Source organism: Cannabis sativa, chromosome 7 (assembly GCF_029168945.1).
Source record: "Cannabis sativa cultivar Pink pepper isolate KNU-18-1 chromosome 7, ASM2916894v1, whole genome shotgun sequence".
Classification (NCBI taxonomy): domain Eukaryota; kingdom Viridiplantae; phylum Streptophyta; class Magnoliopsida; order Rosales; family Cannabaceae; genus Cannabis; species Cannabis sativa.
This window is the reverse complement of record NC_083607.1, coordinates 59,386,762-59,404,708: the sequence shown is the minus strand read 5'-3', so window position 1 is coordinate 59,404,708 and position 17,947 is coordinate 59,386,762. Positions and strand designations below refer to the sequence as shown.

Genomic DNA, 17,947 nt, shown 5'->3' with positions numbered 1-17,947 from the left:
GCCGCGGCGACATGTAGCCTCGCCGCGGCGAGAATCCGTGAATTTGTAGCTTATTCTGTAAGTCGATTCTGGCCGCGGCGGTGTATACCCTCGCCGCGGCTAGAAATCGACAAAAACAAGGACTTTCTGTAAGTCGATTCTAGCCGCGGCCATACATTCCATGGCCGCGGCCACTGCCCAAAACAAAATTTTTTTTTTTTTTTTTTCAGTAACGAAACAGAATGAACATTCAAGAAAAATAACAGTAAACTTAAAAAAGAGTTCAACTAAATCCAAAGAACACTTGGGTTGCCTCCCAATTAGCGCTAACTTTATCGTCGCTCAGCTAGACGTTGATCGAGATCTTTAAAGTGGCGCCAGAATCATGGCGGACTTGGTTTGATCAAATTGACCTCCCAAGTAGAGCTTTAATCGCTGTCCATTCACTTTGAAAGTATTAGGACTTTCACCTTTTAGTTCCACTGCTCCGTAGGGAAACACTTTGATCACCGTAAATGGCCCTGACCACCTTGATTTTAATTTACCAGGAAACAACTTTAGTCTTGAGTTAAAGAGTAGAACTTGTTGACCAGGTTGAAACTCCTTTCTGACTAGATTTCTGTCATGCCATCTCTTAGTTCTTTCCTTGTAAATCTTGGCGTTTTCATAAGCTTCATTTCGAAATTCTTCCAACTCATCCAACTGTAGTAGTCTTTTCTGCCCAGCAGCTTTTAAGTCCATGTTCAAAGTTTTCATTGCCCAATACGCCTTGTGTTCTAGTTCCACTGGTAAATGACACGCCTTTCCAAACACCAACCGATATGGTGACATCCCGATTGGCGTTTTGAACGCTGTTCTGTAAGCCCACAATGCGTCATCCAACTTTCTTGACCAATCTTTCCTTGATCCCTGCACCGTTTTCTCCAGAATCATCTTTATTTCACGGTTAGAAATCTCAGCTTGGCCATTACTTTGCGGATGATAAGGTAGAGCTGTTCTATGACGAACACCATATCTCGAAAGGAGTGCTTCGAATTGTTTGTTGCAAAAGTGACTCCCTTCATCGCTTATGATTGCTCGGGGAGTTCCAAACCGAGTGAATATGTTCTTTTGAAGGAACCGAAGGACTGTTTTACCATCATTAGCTGGTGTGGCTGCAGCTTCCACCCATTTTGACACATAATCCACAGCTAATAGGATGTATAGATTGCTAAACGATGAAGGAAAAGGACCCATAAAGTCTATCCCCCATACATCAAACAACTCTACTTCCAGGATTCCTGTCAAAGGCATTTCGTTTCTCCTTGAGATGTTTCCTGTACGCTGACAACGATCACATGCCTTCACAAAAGTACTAGCGTCTTTGAAAAGTGTTGGCCAAAAGAATCCACTTTGCAACACCTTGACAGCTGTTCTAGTTCCACTGAAGTGTCCCCCACATGGTAAAGCATGACAGTGATTAAGAATAGAGTACATCTCCTCTTCAGGCACACACCTTCTTATTATCTGATCTGCACAGTGCTTGTAGAGGATTGGCTCTTCCCAATAATAATGTTTCACCTCAGAAAAGAACTTCTTTAGTTGTTGTCGAGATAGCTCAGGAGGAGTGATATTGGCAGCCAAGAAGTTAACATAATCAGCATACCATGGTACCATCAGACTTTCCCTCACACTAAAGAGTTGTTCATCGGGAAATTGTTCATTTATTTGTACCTCTTTCGTATTCTGACTTTCTTCCAGTTCTAGTCTTGACAAGTGATCTGCCACCAAGTTCTCAGTACCCTTCTTGTCTTTTATGTCTAGATCAAATTCTTGCAAAAGAAGAACCCATCGAATCAGTCGTGGTTTGGCATCCTTCTTAGTCATCAAGTATTTGATTGCTGAATGATCTGTATACACTATCACTTTATTACCAATTAAGTAGGGTCGAAATTTGTCACATGCAAACACTATGGCCAGCATCTCTTTTTCTGTAGTAGCGTAGTTTAGTTGGGCATCATTCAAAGTTTTGCTTGCATAATAAATGGTTCTGAATACCTTGTCAACCCGTTGTCCCAAGACTGCTCCAATAGCATAATCACTTGCATCGCACATGATTTCAAAAGGTAATTCCCAGTTTGGTGTAGTCACAATCGGTGCTGAGATTAACTTCGCCTTGAGAATTTGGAATGCTTCAAGACAATCTTTCCCAAATTCAAAAGGTACTCCACTAGCAAGAAGATTGGATAGCGGTTTGGCCACTTTGGAGAAATCTTTGATAAATCTTCTATAAAACCCGGCATGACCCAAAAAGCTTCGAACTCCCTTCACTGAAATTGGAGGAGGCAAGTTCTCAATTGTAGATACTTTGGCTCTGTCAACCTCAATACCTTCTTTTGAGATTTTATGTCCCAAAGACTATTCCTTCTGTAACCATGAAATGGCACTTTTCCCAGTTCAGCACCAAATTAGAATCTTCACATCTTGCTAAAACCAACTCCAAGTTACTCAGACATTGGTCAAACGATGAGCCAAACACTGAAAAATCATCCATGAACACCTCGATGCACTTTTCTATTAAATCTGAAAATATAGCCATCATACACCTCTGAAATGTTCTTTGGAGCATTACATAGCCCAAATGGCATTCGTCGAAAAGCAAAAGTACCATATGGACATGTGAATGTTGTTTTCTCTTGATCCTCCGGTGCTATAGCTATTTGGTGATACCCTGAGTATCCATCAAGGAAACAATAGTACTCTTGTCCTGCCAACTTGTCTAACATCTGATCAATGAATGGGAGTGGAAAGTGATCTTTTCTTGTGGCCTTGTTGAGTTTTCGGTAGTCAATGCAAATTCTCCATCCCGTGACAGTTCTAGTTGGGATGAGTTCATTCTTCTCATTCTTCACCACCGTCATCCCTCCTTTCTTTGGAACAACTTGGACTGGGCTCACCCATTTACTGTCTGAAATAGGGTACGCTACCCCTGCATCTAACCACTTCAAGACTTCTTTTCTGACAACCTCCTTCATTGGTGGATTTAATCTACGTTGTGCATCAATAGTTGGCTTCACTCCTTCCTCCATTAAGATTCTATGCATTACAGTTGAAGGGCTGATCCCTTTAATATCTGCTAAAGTCCATCCAATGGCTTTTGAATGCTTCCTTAAAACCCGTAATAGCTTATCTGTCTCTACAGAAGATAGGGAAGAAGCCACAATAACAGGAAGTGTCTTATTCTCTCCCAAATATTCATACCTGAGATGCTCTGGTAGGACTTTTAACTCTAGTTGAGGAGGCTTTTCAGTAGATGGGGTAGGCTTTGTTGGTATGACTCCTAACTCTTCATAATATTTTCTATTCAGCGGTCCATAAGAATCGAGCCACATAGCATATTCATAAGCTTCCTTACCATCTTGTTCCACCACCTCTTCTTGTACCAAAGTCAGATTAAGAGGATCTTCAGCATGTGTCTTTGTCTCCACCAACTGGTCCACCACATCAATTGCAAAACAGTTGTCACTAGCTGTAGGATAGGTCATTGCTTTGAGTACATTAAATACAACTTCATCTCCTTGTACCCTTAGCTTTAACTCTCCTTTCTGAACATCAATTAGTGCTTTCCCTGTTGCCAAGAAAGGTCTCCCCAGGATGATAGGAACATTACTGTCTTCTTCCATATCCGAACAATGAAATCACCGGGAAGATGAACTTGTCCACCTTTACTAACACATCCTCAATGACTCCTCTAGGGTGAGCTAGCGATCGATACGCAATTGAAGAGTTACGGTAGTTGGCTTTGCTTCACCTAGCCGCAATCTTTTGAACAACGACAAGGGCATTAAGTTAATACTCGGCTCCCAAATCACATAGTGCATTTATCCCTTCAATTTTACCAATAGTACAAGGAATAGTGAAACTCCCTGGATCTCTGAGTTTTGGAGGGAGTTTCTTCTGTAGAATAGCGCTACACTCTTCAGTTAGAGCCACTGTCTCATAGTCTTCCATCTTCCTCTTCTTTGACAAAATTTCCTTCATAAACTTCACATAACTTGGCATCTCGCTCTAGAGCTTCAAAGAAAAGGAATGTTAATGTGAAGTCTTTTGAAGACTTCTAGAAACTTGGTGAACTGCTTGTCTAAGCTTGACTTTCTCAGTCTCTGAGGATAGGGTATCTTTACATGATGATCAATACTAATCGGTGAAGACTGTTGTGGTGGTCTTTGGGCTATCGGTAGCCTTCTCTGTTGTCGGTGTTGGTGTCGGCCTTTGGTTGAGCATTTATTTCTACATCTACCTCAACTGGTTGTGGTAACTCAGGCCCATCATACTTCTTACCGCTCCTCAGGGTAATTGCCTTGCAGTTTTCTTTAGGATTAACTTCAGTAGTGCTAGGCAAATTTCCTTGAGGGCGGGTTGCTACCTGAGTTGCTAGCTGGCCCATCTGAGTCTGCAGGTCTTTAATTGAAGATCTAGTTTCAGTCATGAATTGGAGCAAGAATCTGTCCGCAAACTAGAACTTCCACCGCAGGATTGTTGCCGATTAAACTGTTGGTTCTGATTTCTTTGTTGATAGAACCCACTATTTCTTCGGTTGTTATTCTGGTTGAACCCATAATTGTTGTTGTTGTTCTGTGAAAAATTCCCCATGGCCTTAGCTTCATCCATTGGCAAATCATCCACATCTGCTTGGCACTCCGAAAAGTGATGACTTCCTCCACATAACTCACAAACAATTTGGGCTTGCTTAGCTTGCCCTGCAATGATTTTAGTCAATGCCTCAACCTGAGCTGTTAACTTTGTAATGGCATCGACTTCTAACACACCAGCTACCTTCTTGGATTGACTCCTTTCAGTTGGCCACTGCTGGTTGTTTAGAGCCATCTCCTCCAATAGATCATATGCCTCATTAGCACTCTTTCTCATAAAAGCTCCGCCCGCTGCTGCATCTATTAAAGTTCTAGTATTACCAACCAACCCGTTGTAGAAGTTATGAACCAGCATCCACTTCTCTATACCATGATGGGGACACCTCCTGATCAGATCTTTAAACCTCTCCCAAGCCTCATAGAGAGATTCATTATCTTGTTGGCAGAAATTATTGATTTCTCCTCTTAGCTTTGCAGACTTAGCTGGAGGAAAGAACTTTGACAAGAATTTTGTTGCCAGATCATTCCATGTAGCAATAGAATTCGGTGGCAAAGAATTCAACCAACTCTTGGCTCGTTCTCTGAGTGAGAATGGAAACAACCTCAATCTAATAGCATCGTCGCTAACTCCATTAACTTTAAAAGTTTCACAAAGTTCCATGAAGTTAGAGAGATGCAAATTAGGATCTTCAGAAGGGAGACCACCAAGGCGGGCGAAGACTGCACCATTTGAAGGATGGCAGGTTTGATCTCGAAGTTGTTTGCATCCACTGTCGGTGGCCTAATACATGACTGCACTCCCGTCAGAGTAGGGAGAATGTAATCTCTCAAGCTACGGCCATTAGCTTGATCTTCCACAGCGCCACCATTATTACGCCCATTGTTCCCAACATTATTGTTCACATTGGCAGCCATGATTTCTGATGTTTCAGCAGTTGCTGAAACTCTTTCTTGCCTCTTGTTCTTTCGATTCTTCCTGCAAGTTTTCTCAATTTCAGGATCAACTGGTAATATGACTGATTGTCCTTGGCGGCGCATGCACTTAGGATTCCTGAAATAAATCAAGAAAATATTGCAAGAAAAAGGTTAGAAAAATCAGCAAGAGAAAATATACCAAAGTAGAAGTTAGTATAATTTTATGTAATATTAATCTTTAACAATTCCCCGGCAACGGCGCCAAAAACTTGTTGCTATATTTTTAAATTACGCAAGTATACGCAATCAAGTAGTAAATCTCACACAGGTGAGGTCGATCCCACAGGGAATTGGATTAAGTACCACTAAATTATACTTATGATTCTATTCGGTAAATCAAAAGCAATTACAGTTTAAAAACAGTAAAATTTGAAAGAAATTCAGAAAACTTAATAACACAGTTTAAAATTGAGCAAGATGAGACAATAGGGAGGAGAATCCTGTTGTTGTTTACCCAAGTTGTTAATGATTAATTACTATCCTATTCTTGGAGTGAATGACAGATTATGAAATAACCTAGCTCCTTTCAGATCTTCTAGATTCTAAATCACATGTTATCTAATTAATTCCTTAATTAAACTAACATGAAATCAGCATTAAGCAATAATCTACTCGTCACATAAGTCATGTAAATACTTTCGTTTCACATAGAACATTGATTATCTTAATTTTAGCATTCTCAATTCTCACTTTTCAGATTTTGAATTGAGATCATAGAACATGCACAAGGTGATCAATCTTAAACATGAATTTAAACACAAATTAAGATAATTTCACACACAAGAATTGAGGAATGGTAATTAAACATTAACTAGGAAAACATTAAACAACAATCATCATCCTCCCTAAATGGGAAATTTAGTTCAGAAACAAATCCATAACCATTCCTATAGCAATATTCAACATAAATAAACTAAAGAGGAATAAAGAAAAGAACTGTTTGAGGATGAATTCTGGATCTTCACTTGAATCTCTATGCTCTTCCTGCCGCTCTCAGCTGTGTTTTAGGGTTCCAAATCGCTCTCCCTGACTTCCAATCGCAGTTTTCTATTTATACTTGAAATTTAGGGTTCGATGGACGAAAATACCCCTGGTCCGTACGGGATCTCGCCGCGGCCAAGCTTCCTCTCGCCGCGGCGAGAATTTGCAAAATTTAGGTGCTTTCTGTTTCTCAGAACTCGCCGCGGCGAGCCTCTTCATCGCCGCGGCCAGATATGCAAAAAACTCAAAAATTAAGTTTTTCTTCGGCTCAGCACGTCTTTCAATGAATTTCTGCACCCGAGACCTCTTTTACTCCAAAGAACCTGAAAACATAGAAAACAAGCGTAATTCCGTCCCAACACAGCTAAGAATGCACATAAATTGGATCCAAAATATCAGCTAAAAATAGCCTAACATCCTGAGCTTGCGATACTGGCGGTGATGGGTAATATGGTTGTTGGGAAGATAAAAGCTCCGCAAATGGCCGAGTTTGTCGTTGTTGTGGTAAATTCGGAGATTGTTGCTGTTGTGAAATATTTGGAGATTGTTGTGGCGAGAAGTTCGGGGATTGTTCTTTGAAACCGGCCGGGAAAAAGTATGGATTTTGTGAACCGAAAAATTGACCCGGAAAAGTTTGCTGCATTGGACCCCCGAAAAACATCGGCTGCTGAGATGAACTCCCAAATTGGCCAAACATCGGCTGTTGGGACTGTGATCCTCCAAAAAAATCAGAGTAGAAAAATGGAGGAGACTGGGAGGAGCGTCCAAACATGTTTGGAATAAGAGGAGATTGGGAGGCACTTCCTTGCACATTAGGAGATTGCTGAGTCTGCTGTAAAGGTTGTTGTTGCGGCCTTGGACATGTTGCACTACCCTGAGGTTGAGTAGGTAAATATTGTTGGAGGAATCTGTCAAATCGCGGGTCATACAGATCAGATGTGTCCTGTCCCGGTGGAAAGCGTTCACGCAATCTCTGAAACATCTCAGCCATAATACCAACATCTTGAGAAATAGTAGACCCAGCTTGAGATTGAGTTTGACTTTGGCTCGAAGAGCTAGATGATGTTGTTGATCTTTTCCCCTTCTTTGCTATGTTGTAACCGACTCCTCGAATGTAGTCACTCCTGTCACCCATGACCTTGCCCATGACCTTGAATTGGATGTCAGACGGGACCTCCGAAGTTCTAGAATCACTGCCATATTGGCTTTGAAGCCTACTTCTCGCCATCTCTTCCTCCATTTCACGAGTGAGTTGCTCCTGAACATAAATAAAAATTGTTAAATAATCAATTATATAATAATTTTAAGAAAAATAATGAAATATTAGTGTAACTCACAAATTTCTCTTTAGCAGCATCATTGACCCAAGTTTTATCCTTCCTCAGATGACTGTCTCTCCAAGTTGGTATAACATATTTTTCGGGCTCCTTCTGTAATGTTATCAGTGTTAGATTCTGTAAAAATTATTATTTCAATAAATGAATTATTTGAAGTCTACTTACAAATTCATGACGCTGAGCTGCCATTGATTTTGTGCCTTGAGTTGAGGGGTACTTCATTTGTTTTCTCTTTTGCTTGTTTTGATTGGAACGCGCTATAAATTTTGGGCTCAAAAACAAATCAATAATCTCTTTCCAATGCTCTCTTGTTACATAGTGCTCAGGAGGAGCATTGAGTGCCGCCTCAAGATTATCTGCGTTCCCCTCATAATATTTTTGGAAGAAAGTATGCCTAATGTTTTTTCTTTCTGAGTATCTTTTGCCCATCTCATGGTAAAGAGTCCTCATCACTTTTTCGGGTTCAGCGTGACCATCGATATCATAAAAGTACTACATTTGAAGAATTAAATTATTACTTAGTTTAATTATACATGAATAAAATTTATTATGTCCATCAATTTATTACCTTCATTCTCTGCACAACTTGGTCCTTGTGATGTTGAGGTACATCACAAAAGTCCAAGTAGTTCCCCGGCAATAATGTGCTAACTTCAAAACCCACTGCTTGGGATGAAAGCTTGGTTCTCCCTGCCAACTACTTTTCCTGTTGCAGGATCAAGTATAAGCGGCAATGGCCCCTCATTCGCACGTCTGCGAGCCTCTAGTGGTATATTAGTAGCACGGCCACGACCTTTTCTTTTGGGCGGTGGTGCTGCCTCGCAGGCTGAGGGTACCCTACTAGGATCAGGTGGATCTAAACCTCCACCGTCTCCCCCGTGAAAAGAAGCTACATCGGCTGACATTATGACTCTTTAAAAGCAAAGTTGTATGACTAAATTAGTATTAATATAGATTACCAAAAATAGTTATAGTTTGAAATACAATTAACATCATCAAATTCATCACTTATAATATTATTACAAACAAATTAATACATATGTAAACTAATAGTCACTATCACACTCATCATTTTCAGAAACAATATCGTCTTCACATCGATCAATTAGCAACTCGTCACCTTCGTCATCTATTACGTTATCAATGTCACCATCCACATCATTTTCATCAGCCTGATTTACATTCAAATTTTGTGCAGTATCAATTATTGTCGCCACTTCAGAAGGTTGCAAAATTAACTCTCCTAGATCCAAAGTCAATTGAAAATTTGAGGAGCTTAAATCATGTACAACATCTTCATCATCTTCATCCTGCTCAATGTCCCAAATTTGCCGGTGGTTTACATTCTCGACTATTTTCCAATGTCTACCTCTAAGCAAATCATCGAGGTAAAATACTTGCTTAGCTTGGGTAGCAAGTATAAATGGGTCATCTTTGTACCATTCACCACTAACATTGATACTAATGATGTTATTCTCAATGATTGTTTTCTTTCTCTGTGGATTGGTATTGAACCATTTACACCGAAATAATGTCACTGAATACACACCACAAAAAGTGAACATCATCACATCTTTTAAGGTTCCATAATAATTGAATCCTTCTGTTCCCGCCACGGAGACACCGCTATTTTGAGTAGTACGCTTCTTATCACGTTCAGCTACCATGTAACGAACACCATTCACTAAAACCCCTTCATAATATGTTACTAAGTGATCTGACCCACATGCTAAAGCTAGCAACTCTTCACCATTCTCCAATGATCCAAGCTTGCGTAAATCATATATCTAAATGAACAAAATTATCTTAGAATGACTCATAATTAATCATGATCATTTTAAAATCATAATTGAATCACTCATATTACCTTCTTATGAAACCATCGCTGTAAATTTTTTTTGTGTAAAATGTTATGATCTCCATCTGGGTATTGAAGTTTTATCTCTTCTAAGTGTTCACTGTAAGTAATATAACATCACTATGTTAAATGTTAAATAAGACTATGTAGAATAAGACCAAATATAGATTAATAAAGGAAAAAACTTACTCTAAATATGGTCTGATTTCAGGTGAATTGTCAAAGATGAACCACTCAGCCTTTTCACGAGTCTTTCTGTCTAAAGGCATGATATTTGCTCTTGTTAAGGGACGACATTGTGATTGGAAGACGGTAAGAATTCTAGGAATCACTTCATCTTCGTTGCGATCAAGTCGGTTAAATTTGGTTTCTACCCCCTTAAAATACATAGAGCAAAATGTCAATGCCTCATCTGCAACATAGCTTTCAGCTATTGACCCTTCAGGACGAGCTTTATTTCCAACGTAATTCTTCAATTTTTTCATGTACCTCTCAAAAGGGTACATCCATCTCATAAACACAGGTCCACCCAAAATTGCTTCTTCAGGCAAATGTAAGACCAAATGAATCATGATATCAAAAAAAGCTGGAGGAAAAATCAACTCCAACTTACATAATATCAAAATAAGGTCTTTTTGTGCTTCCTCCATATCTTTAAAGTTTATGGTTCTTGAACATACTTGCCTGAAAAAGTTGCATAATTCAGCAATAGTTGTCGATACATCTTTAGGGAGAAACTTACGAACACCAATTGTCAATAATCTTTGTATAATTACATGACAATCGTGAGACTTCAATCCAAGAACATTTGATAAATCATTGTTCACTTTCTTCTTCAAATTTGAGCAAAATCCATCAGGAAACTTCACGTCCTTGATAAATTGACAAAATTTTAATTTTTCATCAGCTTTGAGGACGTAAGGGGCGTGTGGCTTCATTAACTTGCCATTATCATCTTCATAAATCCACATCCATTCCCTTATTCCTAATTTCTTCAAATCATGTCTTGCGTTAGTTGTGTCCTTTGATTTATCGTTGTCCAAGATTGTGCCCAACAGATTGTCACACACATTCTTCTCCACATGCATCACATCAATATTGTGTTTCAAAGTATTTGTCCACCAATACTCAAGCTCATAAAAGATACTTTTTTTCCTCCAATTTTGATCTTCTGCAACTCGTCTGCGTTTTACACCACCAAATTGGTCATGTTTTCCAGGAACTTGTGGCACAAGTTTGTTTACTTGTTCGAGAATTTCCTCACAAGTAAAACGTCTTGGTGGATGTCTTCTTTCAATTTCTCCATCAAAGTTGGTGTCCCTTCTAAATCGATGGTTACTGGGCAAGAATCTTCGGTGACCTACATATGACGTCTTACCAATCACTCGTATCGAAGAAGTGTCTTCGTTACATGTTGGACAAGCTTTGTATCCTTGACCACTCCATCCAGACAAACTACTTCGAGCAGGAAAATCATTAATAGTCCATAAAAGGGCTGCACGCAACTTGAACACGGTGTTTGTCCTACAATCTCTCGTATCAACTCCATCAACCCACAACTCTTTCAGCTCATCCACCAATGGTCTTAGAAAAACATCCATGTCTTTTCCTGGTGATTTTGGTCCAGGAATTAGTAGGGCCAACATGAAATTATTGTCTTTCATGCACATCCAAGGTGGAAGATTATAGTTTGCTAACACGACAGGCCACATACTATATGCTAGGCTCATGTTGCCAAATAGATTAAAGCCATCAGCAGCTAAACCTAAGCGAACATTTCTAGGTTCACTGGCAAAATCAGGATGTTTAGCATCAAAGTCCTTCCAAGAAATCCCATCAACCGGGTGACGCATCACTCGTTCATCCTTTGATTTTCCAGTATGATGCCATACCATGTGTTTTGCAGTATGTCTTGAACCATATAATCTTTTCAACCGAGGTGTCAATGGAAAATAGCGCAACACCTTACGTGGCACCCTTTTTCCATTAGCTTTTGTTGAAGTAATCCATCGACTAGTTCCACAAATTGGACAAGCATCTTTAGTGGCATGCTCTTTATAAAACAAGCAACAATCATGCTCGCACACATGAATAGACTCATAGCCTAAACCTAATTTTTTTAGTCTCTTTTTAGCCTCATAGTACGTCGATGGAATTTTATTTCCTTTCGGAAAAGCAAGATTCAATAATTTTAATAATTCATCAAATACGCCGATAGGAATTTTTCCACGAACTTTCAAATGCAATAACTTTGCTAGAAAGTTAAGTGAAGAAATCCAATGGCATCCAGGATACAATTCAGCTTCAATCTCTTCAAATAACTCGTCGTAATATTGAAAAGAATCAGAATTGCGTTGAACATCTTCAGTTGTTGGTCGAATGAAATCTTCAACAATGGGAATCATCTCGTCATCTTCATCATCTACAATATGCTCAACAACTTCCGTCCGTGCAACAACTTCTGTTTCTGACTCCCCGTGGTAAATCCACTTTTGATAACCATTATCAAAACCCCAATCAAATATATGCGCTTCCACAATGTTTAAAGGCTCAAATCGAGTATTTAAGCATTTAACACAAGGACATCTAATTTTCCCATCAGAATTTTTATAATTTGAAGCCATTGCCAAAAATACTTGTAGACACTCCCAATATTCTTTACCGCGTTTTCTCCAAGAAATCCAAGACTTATCAATTGTCATCTAAAAGAATTTTAAAGTTTTATGAGTTTAAGCAATGTTAATAAACTAATTAAAATCTTATGCTATTTTATGAAATTTTATGAATTCGACGTGATAAATTAATTAAAATCTTATGCTGTTTTAAGAAATTTTATTTGTAATTTGTTTTTATAAGCAAAGGAAAATTAATCAACATTGTAATTTATTTGGTTAAAGTTTATTTTTAGTATATTGCAAACAAAGTGTACACCAACATTGTTTAAAGTTTTATTTGGTTAAAGACTTTATTTGGTTAAAGTTTTATGAAATATTAGTTATCAATTTATTTTTTATTTGTTATTAATTCATGATATTCATTTACGAATTTTTCATTATATTTTATTTATTAAAATTAATATTCAATACTATTAAATAAACTCATTTTATTTTTCTAATTTTTTTTAAATAATTACTTATATAAATATTTAATTTATTTATAAATAAATATATCAATTTAATAATTACATAAATATATTTACAAATAAATGTAATAATCATATTATTTAAAAAATTAAAAAATATAATTAACTTAATATAAATAATTAAATTTAAGTTTGTTAAAAAAATAATTTTTTCTTTAATAAAAAAGTTTTTTCTAATCATTCTAATGTTTGTTAATTATTTTATTATATAAATACTAATTATTTTTATCAATAATATTAATTTATTATTTATATAAACTTTCTTCAAAAACTTAACTTCTTTTTTATAAATAATCACATATTTAAAAATTATTACAAAATAACACTAATTTATTAAAATATTTAAAGACAAAATTTAATATTTTCAATAATTATTATTTTAATAAATTGTATTAATTTTAAAATTATATAAATTTATTAAAAACCTAAAAAATTTTACTTGTTAATTAAAAATAATTACACAAATATTCATATAAGTTTTTTATTTATAATTAAAACATTTAAACTAAATTTATCAATTTTTTAATTAGTAAAATTTTACTAAATACAAAACTGAAATTATTATAACCACACAAATAATTATAACTAAAATCAAAATACATAAACAATTAAACTCAAACAATAATCTATATATTACACATAAACAATTAAACTCAAACAATAATCTATATATTACACATATTTACTAAGACAAATAATATATATATTATATATAAAAATGTACATAAAAAATATATACTATATACTATCTATCTACTGTATAATATATAATATATAGAATACACTATATACTATATACTGTATATATTTATATATATATACAACACATTACAGATTTTTTTTTCCAGAAAAAATTACAGATTTAACAATTAATACATTTTTAATTTATACACTAACAATATTTTACACATATTAATTAAAATATTTATATATACAATACATTTCAAATTTATAATACTAACTACAAATTTTACAGAAATAAAAAACATACTTTACACAAATGAAACTTTCTGATCTCTTCCCCAAGCCAAAAATTTGAAACCTCTTCTACAATTTTTGAAATTATAACATAAAAATTTACATTAAAAACAAAACTAAAAAAATAAACTGTAAAACAAGTATGGATAAATATAAATACCTAAACCACTTCAAACGGAGACGGAGGCGGAGGCGGAGACGGAGACGATGCTGGCGGAGACGATGCCGGAGGTAGAAACAGAGAGAAAAAATTGGGGGAGGCGGTTTGGAGGGGGTTTGCTTCGGTTTTCAGAGAGAAAAATGAGAGAAAATAAAAATTGGTAAAAAAAATGAAAGGGAAAAAATGGGGGAACCGGGTGTGGGTGTGTTTATATAGATAAACATTACCGACGGGGGTCCGCCGCTAATACTGTGCCCCGCCGGTATTAATACGAAAATTAATATTTAATTAGAATTAGCGGCGGATCCCCGCCGGTATTGATCCGCCGCTAATTCTAATTTGAATTAATGGGCGGGTATTTTCCCGCATTAATGTACCTCGTAAATACCGGCGGGGGTTGTCCGCCGCTAATACTGGTACCCCGCCGGTATTACTATTTTTTAATTATATTTTTATTTTTTAAAAAAAGTAAACACTAATACCGGCGGACCCCTTAAATCCGCCGGTAATAACGTTATTATTAGGGGCGGACCTTCCCCGCCGGTAATAGGTCCGCCCCTAATTATCAAAATTGTTGTAGTGATAGGAGGGTGCTAGGCACTACTGGTGCCCTTTAACATTTCTCATCATATAACTTAAGAAAATAGTTTTTAAAAAATATCACTAACCAATCGTAGGACGCCACTTATAGAAAGTATTGGACACCATTAGTACCCAATAGCAATACTCTCTTTTATATAAAATATACCATTTTCTATATTTTAGCCAAAAAAAAAATATATTTATTTATATCATTTTTGTTATAAATATTAATAAATATATGGATATTTAAATTTTTTATTTATTATTATTAATTGTAATTAATATTCTTTTTTTATTAATTTCTTAATATTTGACTCTCATATATATATATATAAATAGGAGATCACTATTAGAATAAGATACTAAGAAAATTCTTATCTCTTTTCTTTTTTCTTTATCTAAATTATAATATTTTATAATACGTTATCAGCACGAGCCTCTAACCAAGGTATAATAGTGCATGTTTGTTATATCTGATCTCGAATTATTTCAAAGTCATGATACGCTAAATATATATATGCATATATATACTCATCTGACTGAAACACAATCGAACTAGCCATTTTTTATTTATTTATTTTGTTATGAATCAATATTTATACAATATATGATGTCTATACTTATATATATATATATATACCTATATAGATGCCTATATATATTATATATGTGTTGATTTTTCTATGGTGTATCAACCATTGTCTTATGCTTCAAAATTCCCTCTCCTTTGCACAGAATCCTTTGAATTTATTTGAGCAATACTCTAAGCCATTATCTGTCCTGAGAACTTTGAGCTTGTTACCAATTTGGTTTTCTAGAACATTTCTCTATTTAATGAAAGTGTCCAAGGCATGATTCTTGTTCTTCAATAAGAAAACCCACACTTTCATGCTAAAGTCATCTATAATGCTCATAAAATAGTATGCTCCTCATGTGGTTAGAATTAAGGATGGTCCTTAAAGAGCAGAGTGTACATAGGCAAGTCTCTATGTGGTAGTGTATTCTCCTTTATTGAATTTCACCCTCTAAGCCTTCCCATTCACACACTTACCACAGAACTCAAGTTTTTTTTTTTTTTTTTTTTTTCAATTTCTCTTTAAATAATCCTTGCCTATCTAATTCTTCAAGGCCTCTTTGACTTACATGTTGTAGTCTGAGATGCCATAGTCTAATCTTACTATTTTCTGAGTTGTGTACTATTGGTGCAACACTTTAAATAACAATGTCACCATCCAAGATGTAAAGACCATCATTCAATTGACTTCGATGAGATCTTGAGATCCATAAGCAATTCTCATAACTCATCTCCTATCTTGACTGAATAACCAACTTTGTCAAACATTCCGACACATAGTAAATTCCTCTTAATTTTAGGGACATACGTGACTTGCTGCAAGGTCTGTATGTTCCCATCATGAGCCTTGGTTATTACAGTGCCAATTCCCTTGATTTCACAAGCCTTATTGCTGCTAAGAAGCACTGTTCCATTATGTTCTTTTGAAAATGTATTGAACAAATTCTTGTTTAGTATCATGTGAAATGAGCAACCTAAGTCAAGAACCCATTCTCCACCCGAATCGACAATTGATGCAACAAGTACATTATAGTTCACAACCATCAACAATAAGAAATCATCTAAGTGCTTCCTCAATTCTAAAAGTATAAAATCTCTTCTTGAGATATAATTTATTGACAAAGGATTTCTTCATGTAGATTGAAGACAGCTTGTTCCATAGCCCAAGTGCTTTTCCTTCATCAAACACTTCTCTAAGTACTTCATCCCCAAGATTGAGAAGAATGGCACTATGTGCCTTAGCTTCGATCTCCAATTTCTTTTTCTTGTCTTCTACAAGGTTCATTGCTTCTTCATTAAGAACTTCATGGATTCCCTGATGCACAAGGAATGATTGTCTGAATATGAATCTTGAAGGATTGAATGCGGATCTTGGAACCTCTTCTTGTGGCTTTGGCTTTGATCATAACATTTTTGGTGAAATACTCATCCTTAATTCCACGTTGTTATGCTACTTACAACACTGCAAACAAGATCACATGAAACTAAAAAACAAAAATAGAAGAATAAGAACCAAGAACACGAACTGTTATGGCAAAATGAATCAGGTTTATTAACTTTGAATCATCACATGTACAACCTAAATTGAACTTCTCAAAACTATACAATTGTGGTGATTAACACCATTAGAACTAGAGAGAGATAAAGCTGAGAGAACTCTGGTTTCTTCAAAGTGGTGATCAATAATTGAATGAGAACAAAGCTAAATTATATATAGGCTTTCCAATTCAGTTGCCCAAGTAGGAAGAAGCATTAAACTTAATTATTTTGTTTGGCAAGTAGAATTAGTAGTGATGACTTGGACGAATGAGTAAGTAGACTAAATCTCCAACAAGTTATTTATTTTTCTATTGCAAATAATTTTGTTTTTGAATATTTCAGATTTTAATTATAGATTTATGGTTAATTGGGCGTGGATGGAATATAAGGAAATAGAGTCATTTTAATCAAATTATTTATGGTCATTAAATTAATGAGGTATGGAACAGAGTCTCATTTAAATTACAAAGGAAACATCGAACTCATATTGATAATGTGTTGAGAACGAGAATTATTCTCATATAATTCCTCTTTGGCTCAAATTTAAATCTCCTTCGAAATCACAAGAACCCAAATAATTTTTCATCTCTCCATCAATAAAAATAAATAAATAAAATAAATAAAATAAGAATATTATTTATGTTGGGGTACTATTTTGGATTATATGTTTTGAAAAAATTACTAATTGGATCATATGTCTAATAAGTTAAATGACTTTTCATTTTATAGTACCCTAAACTGTTTTTTGGTCAAAATAAAACCTTATAGTAATCCGATCTAGATGTATTATGGTTACATTTTCTGCATTTATATATTCGTGTTAGGAATTGTCTTCAAGTTAGTTATATTAAAAAAAAAAATAGTCAAAAATTAAGCTCAGAGTATTGTACCATTTTAAAAAATAGAGAACTCATTTTGTCATTTAACAAAGTTAGAATGCAAAAGTGTATGGTTGAAGAAGTATGAATAGGTGAATGTATGGCATGGTAAGGTACATGGATCTTATGTATGGTATTTAGTTTCTGCATATTATCAATGTGGGACTCTCTAACATCCCCCTCAAGATGGTAACTATTTTTTTTGTCACCAATCTTGCATGACTTGATCACAAGTGGCTCTTTTTTGGCACACTATTCCTGAATCACAAGCGGCTCTTTTGGCTTGTCTTTTTTTGGGATTGGTTTTTGAATTTGGATCGGTTACTCATTAGA

The 17,947-nt window shown here is 35.7% G+C and overlaps 2 protein-coding genes and 1 non-coding gene across 3 annotated transcripts; 1 reads left to right on the top strand and 2 right to left on the bottom strand.

Annotated features, from left to right (window-relative positions):
• Positions 1-4,975: 4,975 nt before the first annotated feature.
• Positions 4,976-5,082, top strand: LOC115698352 (small nucleolar RNA R71). The gene has a single exon (XR_004008105.1). It is a non-coding gene; the product is annotated as a small nucleolar RNA R71 (small nucleolar RNA).
• Positions 5,083-5,652: 570 nt separating this feature from the next.
• LOC133039787 (RNA polymerase II degradation factor 1-like) lies at positions 5,653-8,477 on the bottom strand. Its single transcript, XM_061118740.1, has 5 exons — positions 8,472-8,477; positions 8,069-8,395; positions 7,904-8,020; positions 6,982-7,824; positions 5,653-5,661 (listed from the first exon to the last, which is right to left on the bottom strand). The coding sequence occupies exons 1-5, from the start codon at positions 8,475-8,477 to the stop codon at positions 5,653-5,655; spliced, it is 1,302 nt and encodes a 433-aa protein (XP_060974723.1).
• A 472-nt stretch (positions 8,478-8,949) lies between these two features.
• LOC133039786 (uncharacterized) lies at positions 8,950-12,385 on the bottom strand. Its single transcript, XM_061118739.1, has 3 exons — positions 9,951-12,385; positions 9,771-9,861; positions 8,950-9,690 (listed from the first exon to the last, which is right to left on the bottom strand). The coding sequence occupies exons 1-3, from the start codon at positions 12,383-12,385 to the stop codon at positions 8,950-8,952; spliced, it is 3,267 nt and encodes a 1,088-aa protein (XP_060974722.1).
• Positions 12,386-17,947: the final 5,562 nt, after the last annotated feature.

Excerpts from the sequence above, each read along its gene's own strand:
- LOC133039787 (XM_061118740.1), bottom strand. Across the intron at positions 8,021-8,068 it reads CAGCTCAGCGTCATGAATTT|AATCTAACACTGATAACATT; the intron begins GTAAGTAGACTT and ends TAATTTTTACAG. Across the intron at positions 7,825-7,903 it reads ATGCTGCTAAAGAGAAATTT|GAGCAACTCACTCGTGAAAT; the intron begins GTGAGTTACACT and ends ATTTATGTTCAG.
- LOC133039786 (XM_061118739.1), bottom strand. The coding sequence starts at position 12,385 with ATGGCTTCAAATTATAAAAATTCTGATGGGAAAATTAGATGTCCTTGT. Across the intron at positions 9,862-9,950 it reads GAAATCAGACCATATTTAGA|TGAACACTTAGAAGAGATAA; the intron begins GTAAGTTTTTTC and ends TATTACTTACAG. Across the intron at positions 9,691-9,770 it reads AGCGATGGTTTCATAAGAAG|ATATATGATTTACGCAAGCT; the intron begins GTAATATGAGTG and ends TTGTTCATTTAG.